The sequence below is a fragment of the Sander lucioperca genome, chromosome 5 (genome assembly GCF_008315115.2).
Source record: "Sander lucioperca isolate FBNREF2018 chromosome 5, SLUC_FBN_1.2, whole genome shotgun sequence".
NCBI classification, from domain to species: Eukaryota; Metazoa; Chordata; class Actinopteri; order Perciformes; family Percidae; genus Sander; species Sander lucioperca.
The window spans coordinates 16,740,754-16,758,831 of NC_050177.1; the positions used below are offsets into that span (position 1 = coordinate 16,740,754).

General features: G+C 41.5%; 1 protein-coding gene across 8 annotated transcripts in view; it reads left to right on the plus strand.

The window, feature by feature from the left end:
- The window catches only part of LOC116067480 (protein shisa-6), a 75,888-nt gene that overhangs the window by 46,601 nt on the left and 11,209 nt on the right, over nucleotides 1–18,078 (plus strand). For 5 of the 8 annotated variants that reach the window (XM_031323922.2, XM_036001319.1, XM_031323924.2 and 2 more), the window contains exon 5: nucleotides 7,951–7,989. The exons of the other annotated variants lie outside the window; for them this stretch is intronic. In XM_031323922.2, the coding sequence (XP_031179782.1) occupies nucleotides 7,951–7,989 (39 nt within the window). The remainder of the gene's footprint in view (nucleotides 1–7,950; nucleotides 7,990–18,078) is intronic. 8 annotated transcript variants of the gene reach the window in all.

The following is an 18,078-nucleotide window of genomic DNA, read 5'->3' on the forward strand; positions in this document are numbered from 1 at the left end:
TAAGACTCTCCCCTTCTTTATCGAATCTTTGCTCGCGTTCTCCCTCTCTTAATCTTTCCCTTGCTCGCTCGCCCTACTCTATCTGAGCTTGGGGGATTGCTGTATGAGATGGAGTTAATGAAGAAAGCTTTTTTTCTCCCCTGCAAAAAGACGGGTAAACTCTGGCAACTTTGTACTCGTTTTTTGTTAATCGCGTCACGATCAGCTTTCATGCTTTACAATCCCAACCCCTGAACCAGTTAAGCATAAATATTTAACATCATTATTTTCAAGCCCCTGAGAATATGTCTTAAACAACTGCATAAGCTCCAGCACAAACAAATCCAAACTATTCTTTGCTTCTAAAGTTGGCCGAGTAGCTTCAGCCTTTCTCCGTGAAACAATCCAACATCATCCCCTTTTATTCCTTTCCACTACACAAAATCTTATTTAACATCACTTACAAGCAAAACAGCATTCGCACAGCCCCTCGCTCTCATGCGCACACGCGCGCTCACACTTATAAGTGGCCTTGTCTTCATAAACTGCGAGTGAGATGCAACATTGTCAAAGAGCCATTTAAGATTCTATCATCTAATATGGAGGCTGACGTGGGCTGCTGCTGGCAGCGTGGTTATGTAAGCTGCTTTCTCAGGGACTGATAGCGATCCAACACACCCAGCAGGGGAGCGTTAGTGTGTGTGTGTGTGTGTGTGTGTGTGTGTGTGTGTGTGTGTGTGTGTGTGTGTGTGTGTGTGCGTGCGTGCGTGTGTGTGTGTGTGTTGGGTGAGGGGGGGGTGAAACAAATCACACATCCAGTACACTACATAATATTGCACCCAGTGTTTTGCCACAGGTACAGAGAGACACTATTTCGTGCCAATTGATATGTTAATATGCTAATGTACCGTGATTAGCAAAGCAAGAAACGGAGTGCGTCTTCGCTCAGTGAGGTGTTGATTGAAAGAAATCAACAACCAGGATGGCAGATGACAAAGAAATGCACTTTGTTTTTTTAAATGTTGAACTATTTATTATAGTTACAGTCCAAAGCAGATACTTTGGGAATAGGTTGTGCTTTTTTCAAGTAAATCCTAATAAAATACTAACATGTCATATCTACATTAAAAGAGTCCTCTCCATACTGGCCATGAAGCAATACCTCTGTATATCGACAGCAGCCACATATTGTCGGTATTTTCCAGTGTTAGTCTTTTTTTAGTACGTTCGCTGTTTGTGTTCCCCGTATTCCCATGCTGAGCCACAACAGAGGGTTACTTCCTGGTAGTCCTTAGTGCGAGGACAAAACACTTAACGTTACATGTGACACTCGATCGGCTCAAACCGCTGAAGCTAATATTAGTTTTGGCTTGTTGTTATTTTTTGTTATCAGTTAGAATGAAATACTCGCCAAAGTAATCGCTGAGCGATGCTGTGTCGGAACATAGCAACATCGCTAGTACTAAGACCACCAGGAGGGAAACACAATCAGACTGGGTGCATCTAGCTAAGGGTTTACCACTTTATTTGGAGGTAAAACCTAAAGCGAGCACATTCAAAATGGTGGCAAGAATCCCTCCTGTGTACAACCTGGGGCCACTTAGCGGACAAGTTGTGAACACAACACTGACATAATCCCTTTTTGAACGGAAATGGTGAAAGTGTTAGCTTCTTACTTACACCAGCAGTTACAGTTTGTGTTTGTGTCCACCTGATGAATGACAGTCCAATATTCTCTGTCTTTCAGCTGTTTTTGGTCTCCAATAGCTCCTGCTGGAATCTCTGTCTCTTTAGCTGCTGAATGCAATCTGACAATCTATTCTGGCAAAACCAGCCCAATGGGCAATCAAAACAAGCCCAACACCAGAACTCAAAATATTCCCCTGCCGAAATGTATTACACCAACCATTACACTGATTTTAAAGTGCTCATTATGTGCTTTTTGGCTTTCCCCCTTTCCTTTATTGTGTTATATATCTTTTTGTGCACATTATAGGTTAACAAAGTGAAAAAGCCCAAAGTCCACCTCGAAGGGACTTACCATCTCCAACAGAAAACATTGTTCACAAACTGCTCCAAACAGCTCTATTGTAGTCCAGCCTTTACTTCAGTGACGAACGTGCGTCACTTTGTAACACATGTTATAATGCTCACCTAGCTGCTAGCATGGCACTCCCTCATACTCTGCAACTGACAAGCTAGCAGTACTTACTGAGCATGTGCGACTCCCAACAAAGATGGTACAGAAGTGAGATGCCTCACTCTGTAGCTAAAACTGAGAGCTCAACACACAGGGTGAAAAGAAGAGCTGCAGCAATGTGCAGTACAACAAAAAATACGGTGTTTTCTGAAAATTAAACCACATAAACCTATTCTGGTACAACTTCTAAATACAATTATGAACCTGAAAATTAGCATAATATGATCACTTTAAAGTCCAACAGCATTACTATAATTGCTTAATGTATTGTAATATCTACAAAGTAACACCATACTTGTTTAGTGTACCAACATTAAAAGCAGTTTCCCGTTAAAGTTATTTCACCCAGGTACTAAATTTGCTTTGTGTAATTAGATGCAGTATGTTATCATAAATAAACAAATCTTTGTTAGGTTGTAGACCAATTCACTGATGCATAAACTAGCCCGTTTTGTTGTAAACTGTGTACTAGTCCATTTGCTGCCTTGGCAAGAGAGGCAGGTGATGGGCAGCGGGGCACATCCAGTCTATGTGGGTCTGGGCTACCCAACCAGCGGACCCGCGGCAACACTTTAAAAGTAGCCCAATTCTGTGGGAAAACCACGGACCTGGCAACCCTGAGTGACTTATATAGATCTTTTTTTGAAAACAACGCTAACGGTACAGATCCATTTGACTGTACAACGCTTCTGTCGCGCCGCGCTCCACTCTATTCCTATGGGTGACGTCAAGCAACTTCAACGTGCACGCAAAGCATTCCGGGAAGGCAGCACTGCGTTTGAAAAAATGCTGCGCGTCAAAAAGCTGGCCGATGCCCCTCTTTATGCAAATTAATTCGTTGAACGTGACGCGACTATCCAGTAGACGTAGACGAAAATCTTTCAAACTAACCTTTGTCGATCTGAAATGAAGACAGATTCAGCAACTGCATGGCCTGAACGTCCAATATGGGGGTAATTACCAGGGTACTGGGTTGTTTTTTGTTCCCTTTCTGACTTCTTTTTAGTGATGACGCCGTGTTGTCAGATCTCTGCAATGAACTTGATTACTACTGAGAGAAATTATAGAAAACTACAAAAACAAGACCCAAGCTGTAATAAACTGGACGTAACATTTAAATCATACAATCATCAAAATCTTACTCCTCAGATTGTGCCAATAAATTCATGAGCAGTTTGTTTGAATGCGGTTTCAGCTTCCATGCTCATGAGCTGAATGCATCGGTGACATTAGCAAACATGGTTTATGAGAAATTACATATGCTACAATATGTGTTAATATGAAATGCAAGAGTATGTGAAGTCTTGCAGTCATAAAAAAGCATTTAGCTTTATTGAGACATTCATCACAGCATGGCAGAAGCCCCTGGAGTCACTGTTCCCATCGTGTAGCCTGAAAACACTGAAATGCCCATTACTATCAATGAAACTCACAGCTAGGATGGCTACATGAAGTTTGAGCAAAAAATAAATTTAGCTTTTTGTATTTTGTAAATGACATACAGTACTGCTCAATAAAGATCAGAGTAGGACCAAAAAGCTTTCGGCCGCACATAGCTTCCTACCAGAGAGTTAGTGTTGCCCTCAGTTCTTTTTGCTGAAAGTTGTTGAAAAATAAATCCTCTTACCTTGGCTTTGTGTATATTGTGAACACATGACACGTTTGCGGCTGACATTTTGTGGGCTGAGTCCACATCATTGATTTCAGGAGATAGCCCTGCTGATATGTCAAGGCCAGCCGAGTAAGGGCGGCTGGAAATGCAGCGGAGCCTTGTAGAACCAGTTACCTTGAGCTGAAAACCTGAGCAAACATTGTTAAGTGCTGATGGTGGGCATGCTGGCCTTGAGAGGGAGGTCTCCTCAGTGCAGAGACTCCTCTGCAGCTTTTCACTCCAAGTTGTTTTTCCCCTCAGGGATGCTGTCCCAGCCAATACCACTCCTGCTCACTGTATGTAGGTGTAGAAGTTGACTGTAAAACACAGTCTTATTCCAATTAAGGAGCATAACCAATGATGTTTACACTTGAGCTGCCAACTACACTTATGTCATTTGTAGCCCTGCTAGAGTGTCAACATTTCATATCTCCACTGACAGTCAGTTTGAAACCTTTTGATTCCCCTCCTCTCCCTGCAGTGCATGGAAATGACTGACTGCTTTACACGAAATGAGAGGATTGTTTTCTTGTGCAGCGCTAAAGGAAATGTTGAATCTTCCTGTAGCATTCTTCAATCTTACAAGTTTCTGTTGACTGAAATACTGTACACATCGTAAATACACTGCAAGATGTTGAGTTGGGAGAACTGTAACTAATGTCTGGGCATTGAGGTCACATTTTGGTTCTAAGTAACCACGCGGGAACACTCAGGCCGGTAAACTGATGTGTGAAAGACCACAAATTGATGAGTTTGGTCTTTTGCGGCTCATATAGCAGGGTCACTAACACATGAATTACATGCATTACCACAACCAATGCAAATAAAATACAACTACTAAAGCTGAAGGTTTAGCACAGCCACAGATTTCCCCGAGCGTTAAGCCTGTATAGTCGAGTTCACTGAGTCCACCATTCCTCTACCTCTATCCCCCCATTCCCCCTCCCCCCCAGCAGACATACGGACCAAACAAAAGATGCAGGAGATGACAGAGTGTGTCCTCTGGGGGAAAACATTCTGCAGCCATCAATATGTCAGCCTTGCATTACAGCCTGATGGATTTATCAAGCCATCGATAAGTTATTGACTGGAATAACGCTCAAGGTTATCTCATAGGAATCTCCAGTAAAAGAGTACAGTAAGAGCTTGCTGTCAGTGGTCTCTGCTGTTCCTCTGCTGCGATGCCTTCACTGCCTCGTGAGGGCACAATGACCAGAATAAATCGAAGGCGGGATTTCAAGAACTATCAAAAATGTTTTAAATTAAAAATGAAATGAAATGTCAACCATTGTATTTTTTTTGTTGTAAAATAATCCAAAATGTCTTTAGAGATTTAACAACAGGTGAATACATTAAAGTGCTCATATTATGCGTTTTGGTGTTTCCCCTTTCCTCTATTGTGTTATATATCATTTTTGTGCATGTAATAAGCATCCAAAGTGAAAAAGCCCAAAGTCCACCCCAAAGGGACTTACCATCTCCAACAGAAAACACTGTTCACAAACTGCTCCAAACAGCTCTATTGTAGTCCAGCCTTTTCTTCAGTGACGAACATGCGTCACTTTGTAACGCACGTTATAATGCTCGCCTAGCTGCTAGCGTGGCACGCCCTCATACTCTGCTTCTGACTGGCTAGTAGTCCTTACCTAGGTACTGAGCATGTGCGACTCCCAACAAAGATGGTACAGAAGTGAGATGCCTCACTCTGTAGCTAAAACTGAGAGCTCAACACACAGGGTGAAAAGAGGAGCTGCAGCAATGTGCAGTACAACAAACATATGGTGTTTTCTGAAAATTAAACCATGTAAACCTATTCTGATATAACCTCTAAATACAATTATGAACCTGAAAATGAGCATATTATGAGCACTTTAAGATAATAAATACATTCACACATCAAATACATAACACATATTACAGTGTTTTTACAACAGATTCTCACTCCCATCTCGTAAAATACGGATGCTTGTCAGGTGCCTTTCTCGTTGTTATTGACGCTAAAAGTCTCCTTTTGCGTCATAAAACGTGCTTTATCTAAACGCGCTTGGTCGGGACTATTGCCGTCCCTTTTGACGCAGTTATGTTAAGGAAAAGGTCATGGGTGGGCTTACGTTTCCATGACACGCGAGAAGAACGGGACGGTTGGGTTTAGGAAAAGGTCGTGGGTGGGCTTATGTTTGACACGCAGGAAGAACGGGGCAGTTGGGTTTAGGAAAAGGTCGTGGGTGGGCTTACGTTTCTGTGACACGCGGGAATAACGGGGCAGTTGGGTTTAGGAAAAGGTCGTGGGTGGGCTTACGTTTCTGTGACACGCGGCAATGACGATACAACTTGTAACAGAGGAAGGCTGGAATATGGGCATATGTTATTTAGGAGAAATAGGAAGGAGCTTATTAATTACTTTAAAGTGTATACATTGCGCCTAGTCTCGCATTGCCAGCTCTATCTCTGAGGTCTGGCTACGCCACAGATACATTCTGGGATAGGAGAAAAAAACGCTCTGAGTTGTTGACGCAGCGAGGCTGGCTCTGCAAAGTAGTCTCAGGAAGGAACTTGTTTTGGTGGAACATTTGCACCCCGCAAAAGAAAACGCCACATACAATATTAAATGAACTGTTGACACAATACAGTAACGTGAGCTATTTAAATCAGCTGGATTCATGGTTAAACCTCATTGGCTCTTACCAGTGTATCTCCGTGTGTACTTCGTCAGCAATCCCACCAATCGAGCATATCAGGCTTTATCCTGGAAATGTACTCCTGTTAATCCAGACCATATATTGCCCCCAACAGCACCTAATGTCAGAATATCTATATAAAGTTTAGCTAACAATAGCCTCTTTAGGCTACTGGTCATACCAGACCAAGTAAGGTTGTAGAGTGTATTGAACTGAGCCAGAGTGTGTTTTATTGTTTATGAATGTAATGCTTTAATTGAAAATAAAGATATATCTGAAAATATGAAATAAAAAATAATGAAAATAACTTTTTAAGAAAGCAGATGTGCTATTTCTTTTTGTAAAGGATATGCTCTCACTTTAATGTACAATACATATTCTTGTTTTGATGAGAAGGGCTAATCTGAAAAGGAAAGAGTGGATCATAATAATAATAATAATAATCTACAGAATGCGACTCACTCTGCTGATGCTGTGTTACGCGTACTTGAGAACGAGATGTGCTATTTGCATATTTCTCTCACAGGGGGTTTCATCTAAACCTCCTGCTGCTATCAGTACGCTGATATGGAACAATATGCACTATCAGTGTATCTACAGCAGCACTCCCACCCCTTATCATGACGCCAAACAATAAGGCTTTATACGGTCAGTGGGTTTAAGGTCAGATGTGGTGTGCACATGGTTCCGAGCCGGGGAACACATCCCTGTGGCTCTGTGTCGCCCGTGTGGGAGGCAGCAGCCGTGAGAAGCTGATGGTAAATCAATAGTGATGGATCAAAGTGGCGCATGGCTGGAGCCCTGCGCTGTCAGGCTGCGGGAACAACGCCGACTTTTTACCTCTCTTCCCTTCTTCTCATTATCCTCTCCTCCTACTCCAATTCTCTCTTTTTATCTTCAAATTCTTCATATCTCTAACTCCTTTCTCTTACCCCACTCTTGGTAGCATTGTTTGTGTGTGTGTGTGTGTGTGTGTGTGTGTGTGTGTGTGTGTGTGTGTGTGTGTGTGTGTGTGTGAGAGAGAGAGAGAGAGATAGAGAGAGAGAGAAATGATTTGATGCCTTGTGTCATGGTGTCAGGTAGCATCAGCCAGTAGTTGAAAAATTTAACACCATCAATATCCGAACACTAAAGTTGTACTCATTTCCGGCAGCCTCCTGCACTATGTTTCCACATATCTGTTGCTGTAACATGGGCAATATTTGACTGACTAAAGAGATGTTATTCATATAATGATGCTGTTGATTGTTTGCGTGTCACAATTTCCCTATTTTCACAAAAAGGGTCAGTTTCACTTATAACCCAGACAAGTGTTGTGACTTTAACCCTGTCCTAGCTTTTCAATGCAAATACATTAACTGCCGGTTGTTCAATGTGACTGTATTTTTCTGTCTATTACAACAGCACAATCTAATAAATAACCACTCGATTCTGTTTTCCAGGAGATAACCATTGGCCAGTCCGCTCCCAGAGTCACCATGGTAGGGATGGCTGTTTTTTGTTAAAAGGTCAAAGTTGCCTCTAAACACTTCTTAATGGTTTCTCTATTTCTCTTATGAACCTGTTAAGGCATAAAAGTGGTAGTCTGAAGTACCATCTGATCAGTGTTTGGAGGCAGCTTACACCTGGAGTGTTACCTGTAGTGCAGTGCCTTTCCCTTGACCTACTGTATATTCTATGTATATTTCTAACCTGTGTATTCCCCCCCTGACATGTAGCTCTCCTGTCCGTGTGTTGAGTAATGTGTGCAGTCTATGTTCGCTGGTTCTAGGGGTGTAACGGTACACAACATTCACAGTTTGATAAAAAAAAATAAAAAGATTAAGACAAGTGCAGCAGGTTTATAATGAACTTTACACTTATTGGCTTCAGATAACAGAGTTGATACACAGTGTTGTTCAGTATGGATCTGGAACCAGGACGCAATTAGCTTGGGACTGTCCAAAGTCATCTTTTGAAAGTGAGGAGTGGATATTTGCAGGTTGGATTTAGCTTGTGCTTGTTTACAGAGCAGGCACGACGGACTGACTAAAATGCATGTAATATAATATAACATATGTAGCCCTGTGATGGACGAATAGTTAAGGCTAGCATGCTTGTTTCTGTTTCCACAGACGCAATGTTCCACACACACACACACACACACACACACACACATCGTTACACCCCTATCTGGTACTGTTTAAATTAATGGTGTGGTGATGTGGGCTCGCCTTCAAGGAAACATTGTAAAGAGGAGATTTCAATTACACAATAGTTTTTGGTTTTTAACTTCATGTAAAAATTCCATTCTGTGAGTAGAGTCTGGGCCTAATTAATGTTACAACTCACCAAACTAGGACATAAACAAAAATATTCTGTACCTCTTGATGTTTGTTGCAGCTGGCCCACATTGTTTTTCTCATTGTGTTGTGCCTTTAAACCAAACTGGTCCCATTTCACTCCTCTGTCCTAATTCCTGCTCTTTGAAATGTGTGTTTTGAATTGTTTCACTGAAGCTTTTTTTTCTGTGTTGGCCGAAATGAATGTCCTAACCTCTATGGTGTGCGTGGTCTTCGACTCTGTCCGTCTCAGTGGAGAGGAGGGCTGGTCTATAAAGGCATGGATAAAGGCAGTTTTGATGATGTTACTTCTTTTATTTTAAGAAGACATCAGATAAATCTGTGCTTATCCTTGCTTAAGATATACGGACCCTCCTCTTCCTCCTCTACCTCTTCCTCGCCCTCCGCCTCCTCTCAAAGGAAGTCTGCTTTTCAACAGCCCGCAAATGGAGTCGGCTGGTATGTCAATCTACTGTTGAGAGAAATGGCTTTTTTATTCCTTCGATGTCATGCTGTTACACTGTTTGATTTTCAGGAAAGATTATTACCTTTAAACCCGGCGAATCATCTGAGCTTTGAGAGCACAGGGTGAAAGCAGACGAGTGCCGTAGGACCATCATGAAGCACTACTTCAATAAAATGGATCTCTTATTACCTTTTACCACACAGGGTCACAATAGTCCATGCTGGGTTCACTGTCTATCACATTTCAAAATGAACTGGATATGAAGTCCATCTCAACCTCCTGCCCTTTCCTATCCCTGCTCGGTCTATCATGGCACATTTGTCAAGCTGCAGAGGCAGCGACGTGTCAAGTGACTGCTTGGCCTTTGGTGCCCTGGGGGTGATTGTGAGTTATGGGATGAAGAGTGATACTTAGATACAGAAACAGTCTGGACTGGTGTGTTATTGCACTTGGAAGAACACAGGAACTTTGCAATCTGTAGCTCTAGTGACTCTCATTAACAGAGTTATCTATGAATGCATAATGATTATGATAATAATGATGATAATCAGTGTAGCTATTCATTTCAACCAATTCAAAACATGTGTTAATTGGTTTTCACTCATTAGCAGACATGAGATGTAGATTGTTAACCGACATGCACAGCTATTTAGAACTTTGCAGACTTTACTTATACAAATGGTTTTAGCCGCAATACAAAACAATATATCAGAGTTTGCTTTTTGCTTTTGTTAATTTTTAAGTATTTGTTGATAGTGTTTCCCAGAGTGCTTTCTCTTTCCCTGCAGTCCTGCTGAATGTAATGCACCTTCTGTTGCTTTCATGACACAGAAATACAAGCAATAGCCATTTTCACTTTTAGGCTATTTGTTATTTTACATGCATATGGAATTGGGGATTTGGAAAAGCCTTTGTATAATGTGAAAGATTTAGTGAGGAGCCTCCGGAGCAGTTCCTCTCAGCTCAACAGAGATGACTTCAGCTTTAAATAAACTGTGATGACCTCACACTTGTTTTAGGAGGTTTCAAAAAACAGGATTTTCTTGTCTGAGAGCAGATGGATTTGGTAGCGATGAACTTGTCAAACTACAGTATGATGAGGTTCTGGATATCAGTAGCTGAGGTGGAGGGACACACAAGCAACTGTATTTAGGAGTTGAACATATATGGTACAAATAAAGACCCTGGCATGAATGGGCTGATATTAACACATAACACAAAAACAATTCTATCTGAATAATTTAAAAGATGCTATAAAAACATGAAACTGAGTTTGAGGAGCCAGACAATATGCTGAGTTCAGAATGTGGAGATGTTGGAGCTGGAGCTGAGTAGTTTCTTAATCCTGTCTTCTATTTTCACTGCACATTCAAATTTTAATTTCTATGTTTGCAAGTATTGACTCTTGAGAAGTATTTCATTTGATATTATTATTATATTATTTGATATAGTTGTGTGTATAGTCAAATACAGTGTTGCCAGAGCAGGCTGTACAAGGTTTACAATGTTACAAAGTGCTGTTTCATATTTGTTGATGAAGATTGAGTTTCTGTGGGTGGCGTTCTTTTGGTTGTCATGGCAGCCACTGCTAATCATCAACTGCCCAATTCATTTTACCTTTGTCAAACAAGTTACCATTGCACTAGCTTCTCATTTCAAACTGCGACAAAACAGACTTTTATTATGAAAAGGAGACATTTATTTAAAAGATATAGGTTAAGATTTTGCCAGGGTAAATCTCTGTTTTAGATTGAGTCCAAACTGACTCACAGTAGCCAGTCAGTTAAGAATCAGCACTGAATACTACAATTAGCAGAGCTAGAAATACTTTAAATATGACTTATAATTATTATCACCAGTGCTGCAATTGGGTTAATGGGGAATTTCGGTATTTTTTCAACATGGACCCTATTCTCCCATGCATTGGTGTCTAAGTGACTAATGTGAACAAAAATTGGTCCAGTATTAAGCGAGAACGCTGTAACCGGCAGCCATGAAGCTGGCTATAGGACAAATGTGCGCCGTCAGTGTACTTCCACCAAAAAACAGTTTTTGCCACTGACAGGCTCAGATTGTTATTCAAAGTGTCTCTCCACATTATAGAAAGATGGTGAAGTTTCCATTATCCTGCCATGCTTTCCTGTATAACTAACTGATGCCAGGTCAACACAATAACTTCAGCTAATAGCATTAGCTTATCTCTGCTCTGTCTGCATTTGTAGCTGTAGCACAACTAGCCTCAACTTCAGCCTGTCCCTATCCAAAGGTAACGTCTATGAAAGCTGCACCACAAATGGAACTTATTGGAAATGCGTAATTGAAAATCTTTTACATAAAACTAAGCTACAGTGTCTGTACTCCAAAACAACAAACTCCCCGGATCTCCTCTCTCCCCACTAGCAAGTCACCTGGCAAGATTTCAGAAGATTCCATCTTCCCATAATGTAGTCAGACACTTTGAATAACAATCTGAGCCTGTCAGTGGCAAAAACAGCACTTTTAGTCTGACTGAATGAATGAATGAAAAAATGCTATATAAATGTAGTTTGTTTACATTTACATTTACATTAGTCACTTAGACATGCATTCATGGGAAAATAGGGTCCAGGTTGAATGAAAAATGCCCAAATTCCCCTTAAAGCCTCAAGCTCTGCCAGTGAAATCAATGAGGAGGTGGGAGCTTCTGTCTAGGGGCCTAAAGCTTTGTCCACTACTAACCGAGTGAAGTTGGGCTATTATGGCAGTTAACATTTAGCGATTAAATGTGAACACTTTTGTCAGTTTTTAAATGTCAAGCCCACGGTGGCTTCCCTTTCCTCTGCTTCCTGTGCTGTGAGAGGAGGGCAGGGATGTGCTGGTAGCACCGGCTGACAACAGAGCCGATAGGACAGAGATATCCGCATTCATTTCTGTCACACACATGCACAGTGCACTCTGGACCCCCACCACCTCCACCCCCACCACCCCCTCCTCTGGGCCTTTCAGAACTCCAGTGGCTCCACTTGGCAGGGCTAATGGGATGGCAGGGCTGTGGGTTTTAGAGAGCAGCACAGCTCTCTAATAGATCTGAGGTGGGCAGTGTGCAGTCTGGAGTGGTGGGGGCGGGGGGGTGCTGCCTTGTGATCACTGGCCCATGTTTCTCTCCTCTTTTCATCCCACTGCCCCACCACAGCCTCCTTTTTCATACTTTTCCTTCTCTTATCTGCTGTCTGTGTCAGTTTATCCTGCGTCCACTGTATTTCTGCTCCCCCCCCACCCACCCACCCTCTATGCTGTTGAGAGATACCAAGCCTTTAGGGTTTCCATTAAGTTGTGCCTGTCTGTCTGTATTGTCAGTGTTTTGTAGTCTGTCTGTGTCCACCACGGTTTCTACCATGTCTACTTACAGCTTGCTAGCTTACATCTGGGGCATACGCTGCTGCAGGGTTTTCTTCTTTCTTATAAAATTCTTTTAAAAGTAAAAGTATGAAGCTCAGGTTACATATCACCCCCCCAACTTTAGGAAATAAATTGTGTATAGTAAGTACACATTGGTGACAAATGAAAGGGAACACCAACATAAAGTCAGAATTGTGCATCCAACAGATTTAGTCATTTTCTGTAACCGACAATCCGACAAGCACACCCACTTCACTGGCCAAGTGCACAGGTGTTTTGATGATGGTGGTGGAGAGTGCTATGTAACACGTATCTCCAAACGGTGGTCAATAATATTGCATCCTTGTGACTGTAAGGCCATAGCATGTGATGCACATCATTTTAATACTTATCAAGGCAAGGCAGCTTTATTTGTACAGCACATTTCAGCAACAAGGCAATTCAAAGTGCTTTACATAAAAACAGCATTAAAGAGCAGTTAAAGTCAGTTAAAAAAACATTTGTTAAAGAGAATATTAAAACAGATCAAATATAAATAGACAGACATGTATGAAATACAAGAATAAAAGTTACAGTGCAGTGTAAGAAATGAACAATTACTTAGAAAAAGTCTTCAGCGTTGATTTAAAAGAAGTGAGAGCTGCAGCAGTTATCTGGGAGTTATTTCCAGATCTGTGGAGCATAGAAAGTGAACACTGCTTCTCCATGTTTAGTTCTGACTCTGACAGAAAGCAGAGCTGACCCAGACCACCTGAGAGGTCTGGAGGGTTCAGAATGGAGCAGCTGATCAGAAATAAAACGTTCAGTGCTTAACAAACCGTACTATTTAGAAACCAATTCTCTGAGAGACAGCAAGTCAGTGTAAAGACTTCAGAACTGGACTGATGTGATCTACTTTCTTGGTGTTAGTGAGGACTGGAGCAGCAGCGTTCTGAATCAGCTGCAGCTGTCTGATTGATTTTTTTAGGGAGACCTGTAAAGACACCGTTACAGTATTCGAAGATAAAATGTTATATTAGTTATAATAAAAATTTTATGAAGATAAAATCATGGACGTTTTTCCAAGTCCTGCTGAGACATAAGTCCTTTAACCCTTGATATATTATTAAGGTGATAAAAGGCTAACTTTATAATTGTCTTAATGTGGCTGTTGAAATTCAGGTCTAAATCCATGACTACACCAAGATTATTGGCTTTGTCTGTTGTTTTTAACATTGCCGATTGAAGCTGTGCTGACTTTTAATCGTTCCTCTTTGGCTCCGAAAACAACTACCTTAGTGTTTTCTTCGTTTGATTTAAGATAGTTCTGGCACATCCAATCGTTGATTTGTTCAATGCACTTACTCAGTGTTTGTATTGGGTCTGACATGTGGGAGCTCACACCTGGAGGTTGCTCAGTTGATTAAGCAAATACTCTGATGTGCTTGCTTGTTTGTTTGTATGTTACGTTTGTTTGCTCCCTTGTAGTTGTCACGGAGATTTGCTTCATTTCAACTCTCTGAAAGACTTCCCTATTCATAGAAACACAAAAGAGTGGCCAAACACACTCACACACACAAATAATTTAGAGAGAGCGAACTGGATATCATGATGTGGCTGTTGAACAGAATGCTAATTCGTAGAAATCAATGTTCTGATGGTTTCCAGGATAGCTCTGAGCATGTGAGGCACTGAATTCAAGGTGTCTTGTGGCCGGCTCAGCATGCCATCTCTTGCCTCCCCTGTGTGCTGTACAGGGATGTGATGTTTGGAAGTGTGATATGAAACAAAATGCCACGCCAAATGTCAGATTACTGAGTCACTTGTGTGCCATCTGGATGCAAACTTGCCAAGGAGGTATTCTCCAGAGATCGGTTATAAGCCAAGGGAAATTTAATGTGACTAATCTTGTTGCGGAGGTGAGGGCGACTGTATCCGGAATAATGTGTCTGTGGCCCACCCATCATAGATATATGCTTGATTCAGACATTAAATCTGGCAAACACACAGCTGCGTCATCAACATACTGACAGAAAAACATCCATTTAGCAATTCAAATAAGGGCCCTGTGTAACCCAACGATCTGGAAAACATGTCAATCATACTCAATCAGTCCACTGTATAACAGCACTGGCTTGACTAATGGACAGCAGTGTATCCAGGGGGTCCCACCCTCACTGTAAGCTCCTTTCATCATCGACATATTTTCTCGAGCTGCTTCATGTTAACACGCCGTGTGGAGGTTATTTGGCAATGTCAGCTCAAAGAGGGGAGAAGGGCAGAGGCATGGTGGGCTGGCCGGAGACGATAAGCAGCTGCATGGCTCTGAGAGGTTAGGGTTGCTGGTTGTACTGGGACTGTTTCCTCAATGCGGTTAATTGGTCCCAGATTACGGAGGGATCACTGAACATGGCTTTCCAGGTTCTTAATGAGCTAGACTCTTCCTGTGCTTGTTCTCAGTGGGCCATTCAGCTTGGCCCGTCCCTCTGGACCCCTTAGACCAGGCTTGAATCACCAGATTGAGACAAAACTTCTCAGAGATCAAGAACATTGTACAGAATCGGTCCGAGTCAGGGTTCTCTAACCGTACTTTTTGGTGAAAGACGGGGAGCTGTGCTGATAATACCTGCTAATGATCAACTCTGGGAGAATGAGGGGAAGTGTGTTTTGCAACCAGGATTCACATGAAACAGAATACACGAAGACAACATTGACACAGAAACACAATCGATCACAGAGCTAGAGCAGGGAAATGGAAATTCAGACGTGTGCAAGTACACATGTACAAGAGTGCAAGGGAAGTACAAGGAATGCAGCCAGAGTGCTATTTGCTATTAAGCACATCAATAGCACTTGGGATGAAGGAAACATGGAATCTCTTATTCCTCCTAATGGTGCCGCAGCATCCTGAGGCCAGTTCTGACTTCTTTTTTCTTTTTGTGAAGTTTGTCTTTCTGTGGTTTTAGAGAAGCTACAAGTTGCAGAATTAGCGGATCAACTATTTTCCAGTAGCATGTCACAGTTTATAGATTCTCATAATAATAATTCAAATATCGGGTTGACTTAAGTACTCTTCACATACTTGTACATGCCTGGCGCTGGACTGACGACATGTCCAGTACTGCCTGATACATAGTGTAGGCTGGACGTTTTTATTTTTTTTACAACTTTATTTGGATATTTTCACAAATATCATGTGATACAAACAAATGTAGAACAGTTCGGCATTGTACTTAAAGAAATATATAAACAAGGCAAAGTCATTTCCTTTCAATGAGCATTACAACCTTACATAATGATGACATAACATAAATAAACCTGATAAGAAAGGTACTTAAATACACAGTGGCCATGGCTTGGTAGCGTTGCATTTCCCCCCCGACTCATTTCCTGCTTCTCCTTCTCCATAAACAACATGAAATCAAGGAGAGGGTTAACTTTTCCTGCTCCAGATTTCTCACCGTGGTCAGAAAGAACAGGGGAGACACTTTGTTCCTCTCACTATGACTTCAGAGTCGGTACTCGCTCCAAAGCTAATCGCCGTCACTCACTTTCTCCCTCGCTCTACCACACACACACACACACACACACAAATGCCGGCTCGAGGCACACACCAATGCACAAGTATAAACATGAGGCCACTTACATAGGCTCCGGCGAAAGCTCTGCATGGAGCCTCCGCACAACCATAAATCAGGCTTTAGGGGGATAAATATTGTGCATCATTTTATAGTCTTCTTTCAATATATTGGGGATAATCCTGTGGAGTGATTTTCCTTTTGCTGTAGAAGTAATTCCTTATATGTTTACTGGCTGTAGGCTGCACGTGAAGATACCTGTTTGGAATGAACGACATCACAGCAGATCAGCCTTTGTATTTATACCATGACTGTAATGACATCTCAACCCTGTGTTAAAAAAAACAGCATGTACAGTAGTAACTGATCTGCATTAGCATATCGGTTTTGTTGGAAGCGTGATGCTGCCTAAAATGTTTTTTTATCAGCATAGCAAGAAATGTATTTCAATCAGGAGAGACTTCGTTGCAGATATGCAAAGATTTATTGTACATATGCATGATTTGAAATGTACAGTCTTTGGAGATTAGACTCCATCGTTATTTACATTTTTTAAAGGGGTAGAAAGCCAAAAGATAATTCCCCGATGGAGTCTAGACACTGATGGTGGCGCGAGGAGCCTGGAAACCAAAACCGAAGAGCCGTCGGTAGTGGCCTGCCGGATGAGGACCCAGGAGCCGTGTGTGATGAAGACCGGAGGAGCAAGGGGAGGAGGAGGGTTGTGCTCTTATCCTGAAATGACAACTGAGCAGCAGAGAGAGACAGGTTTAAAACAGGGATGTCATGCAGTGATTGGCTCGTGATTTTCATGGCCGCTTCTGATTGGTTAAGATAAAAGTGAACACCTCTACATCCGTTTAGAGGAGAGAGAAAGTGATTATGTTTTAGAAGTCTTCCTGAAAGAATTTGCGCTGAGCTCCATATGTTTCATTTCTTTTCCCACAACAGCCGCTCCTGTCAGTTGAAGCATGATTTACACTGTTATGGTTGTTTAGGCAGCCCAAAGCACTTTGTTCAGGTTAGGGAAAGACTATGAAAACAATTAGCTTTTTGTAATAGGTACAAAAGCTAACCTAGTCCAAGTGTGTGGGACACAGGATTAACAATCCTATGACTTCTCTGCAGTATTGGACTGTCAAACATCCTATTCTGGGAAAACTGTGCCAGTAAACGTAACCCATTACAATAATTAAGTGACATTTGCTCCAACTATTTATCTATTACTAGTATATAAAGCTATTAGGTAGGAGGGTTGGAAAAGAAAAACTTGCTGAAACTTAAAACTTTGTTGCGTTCATGTGCTCTGGCCTTGTGAACTAAGTGAATTGAGCAGTTCATTAAGTATTCATACATTATATCAAAAATGATAATTATATCTGTAGGTGGTGTCACACAGGAATTTTAAATGTAGTCTGTAAAACTTGCACTTATATTTTTGAAGAGGAAAGATTTTTAAATGTTTCTACTCATCATTTGTTCTAGGATTTTTACTTTAGAAATGACGGACGTGCAAGAGTTGTTAAATAACAAAAAGACCCTTCACATTTACCCCATCCGTCCACAGACAATGACATATTGTGTGAACAGACCTAATGTAAACTACATTTTCAGCACTTTGAGCATTAGTTTCTTTCTGTTGGAAACACTTTCTGTGTTTTTTTGTTCTGTGGCACCTTCTTTATGTCAAAGGGACAGTTTGTAAAAGCTTTTACATCCTGGCTATAGGTTCAATTACTCTTGTTACACAGATAGTGAGACAGTCTCAGATCACTTTGAGTTTCCCCCTTTTCAAAACAACTCTTCTGTGACAATCACTGTTAGGCATTTATATGAAAAAAGAGAAAGCCA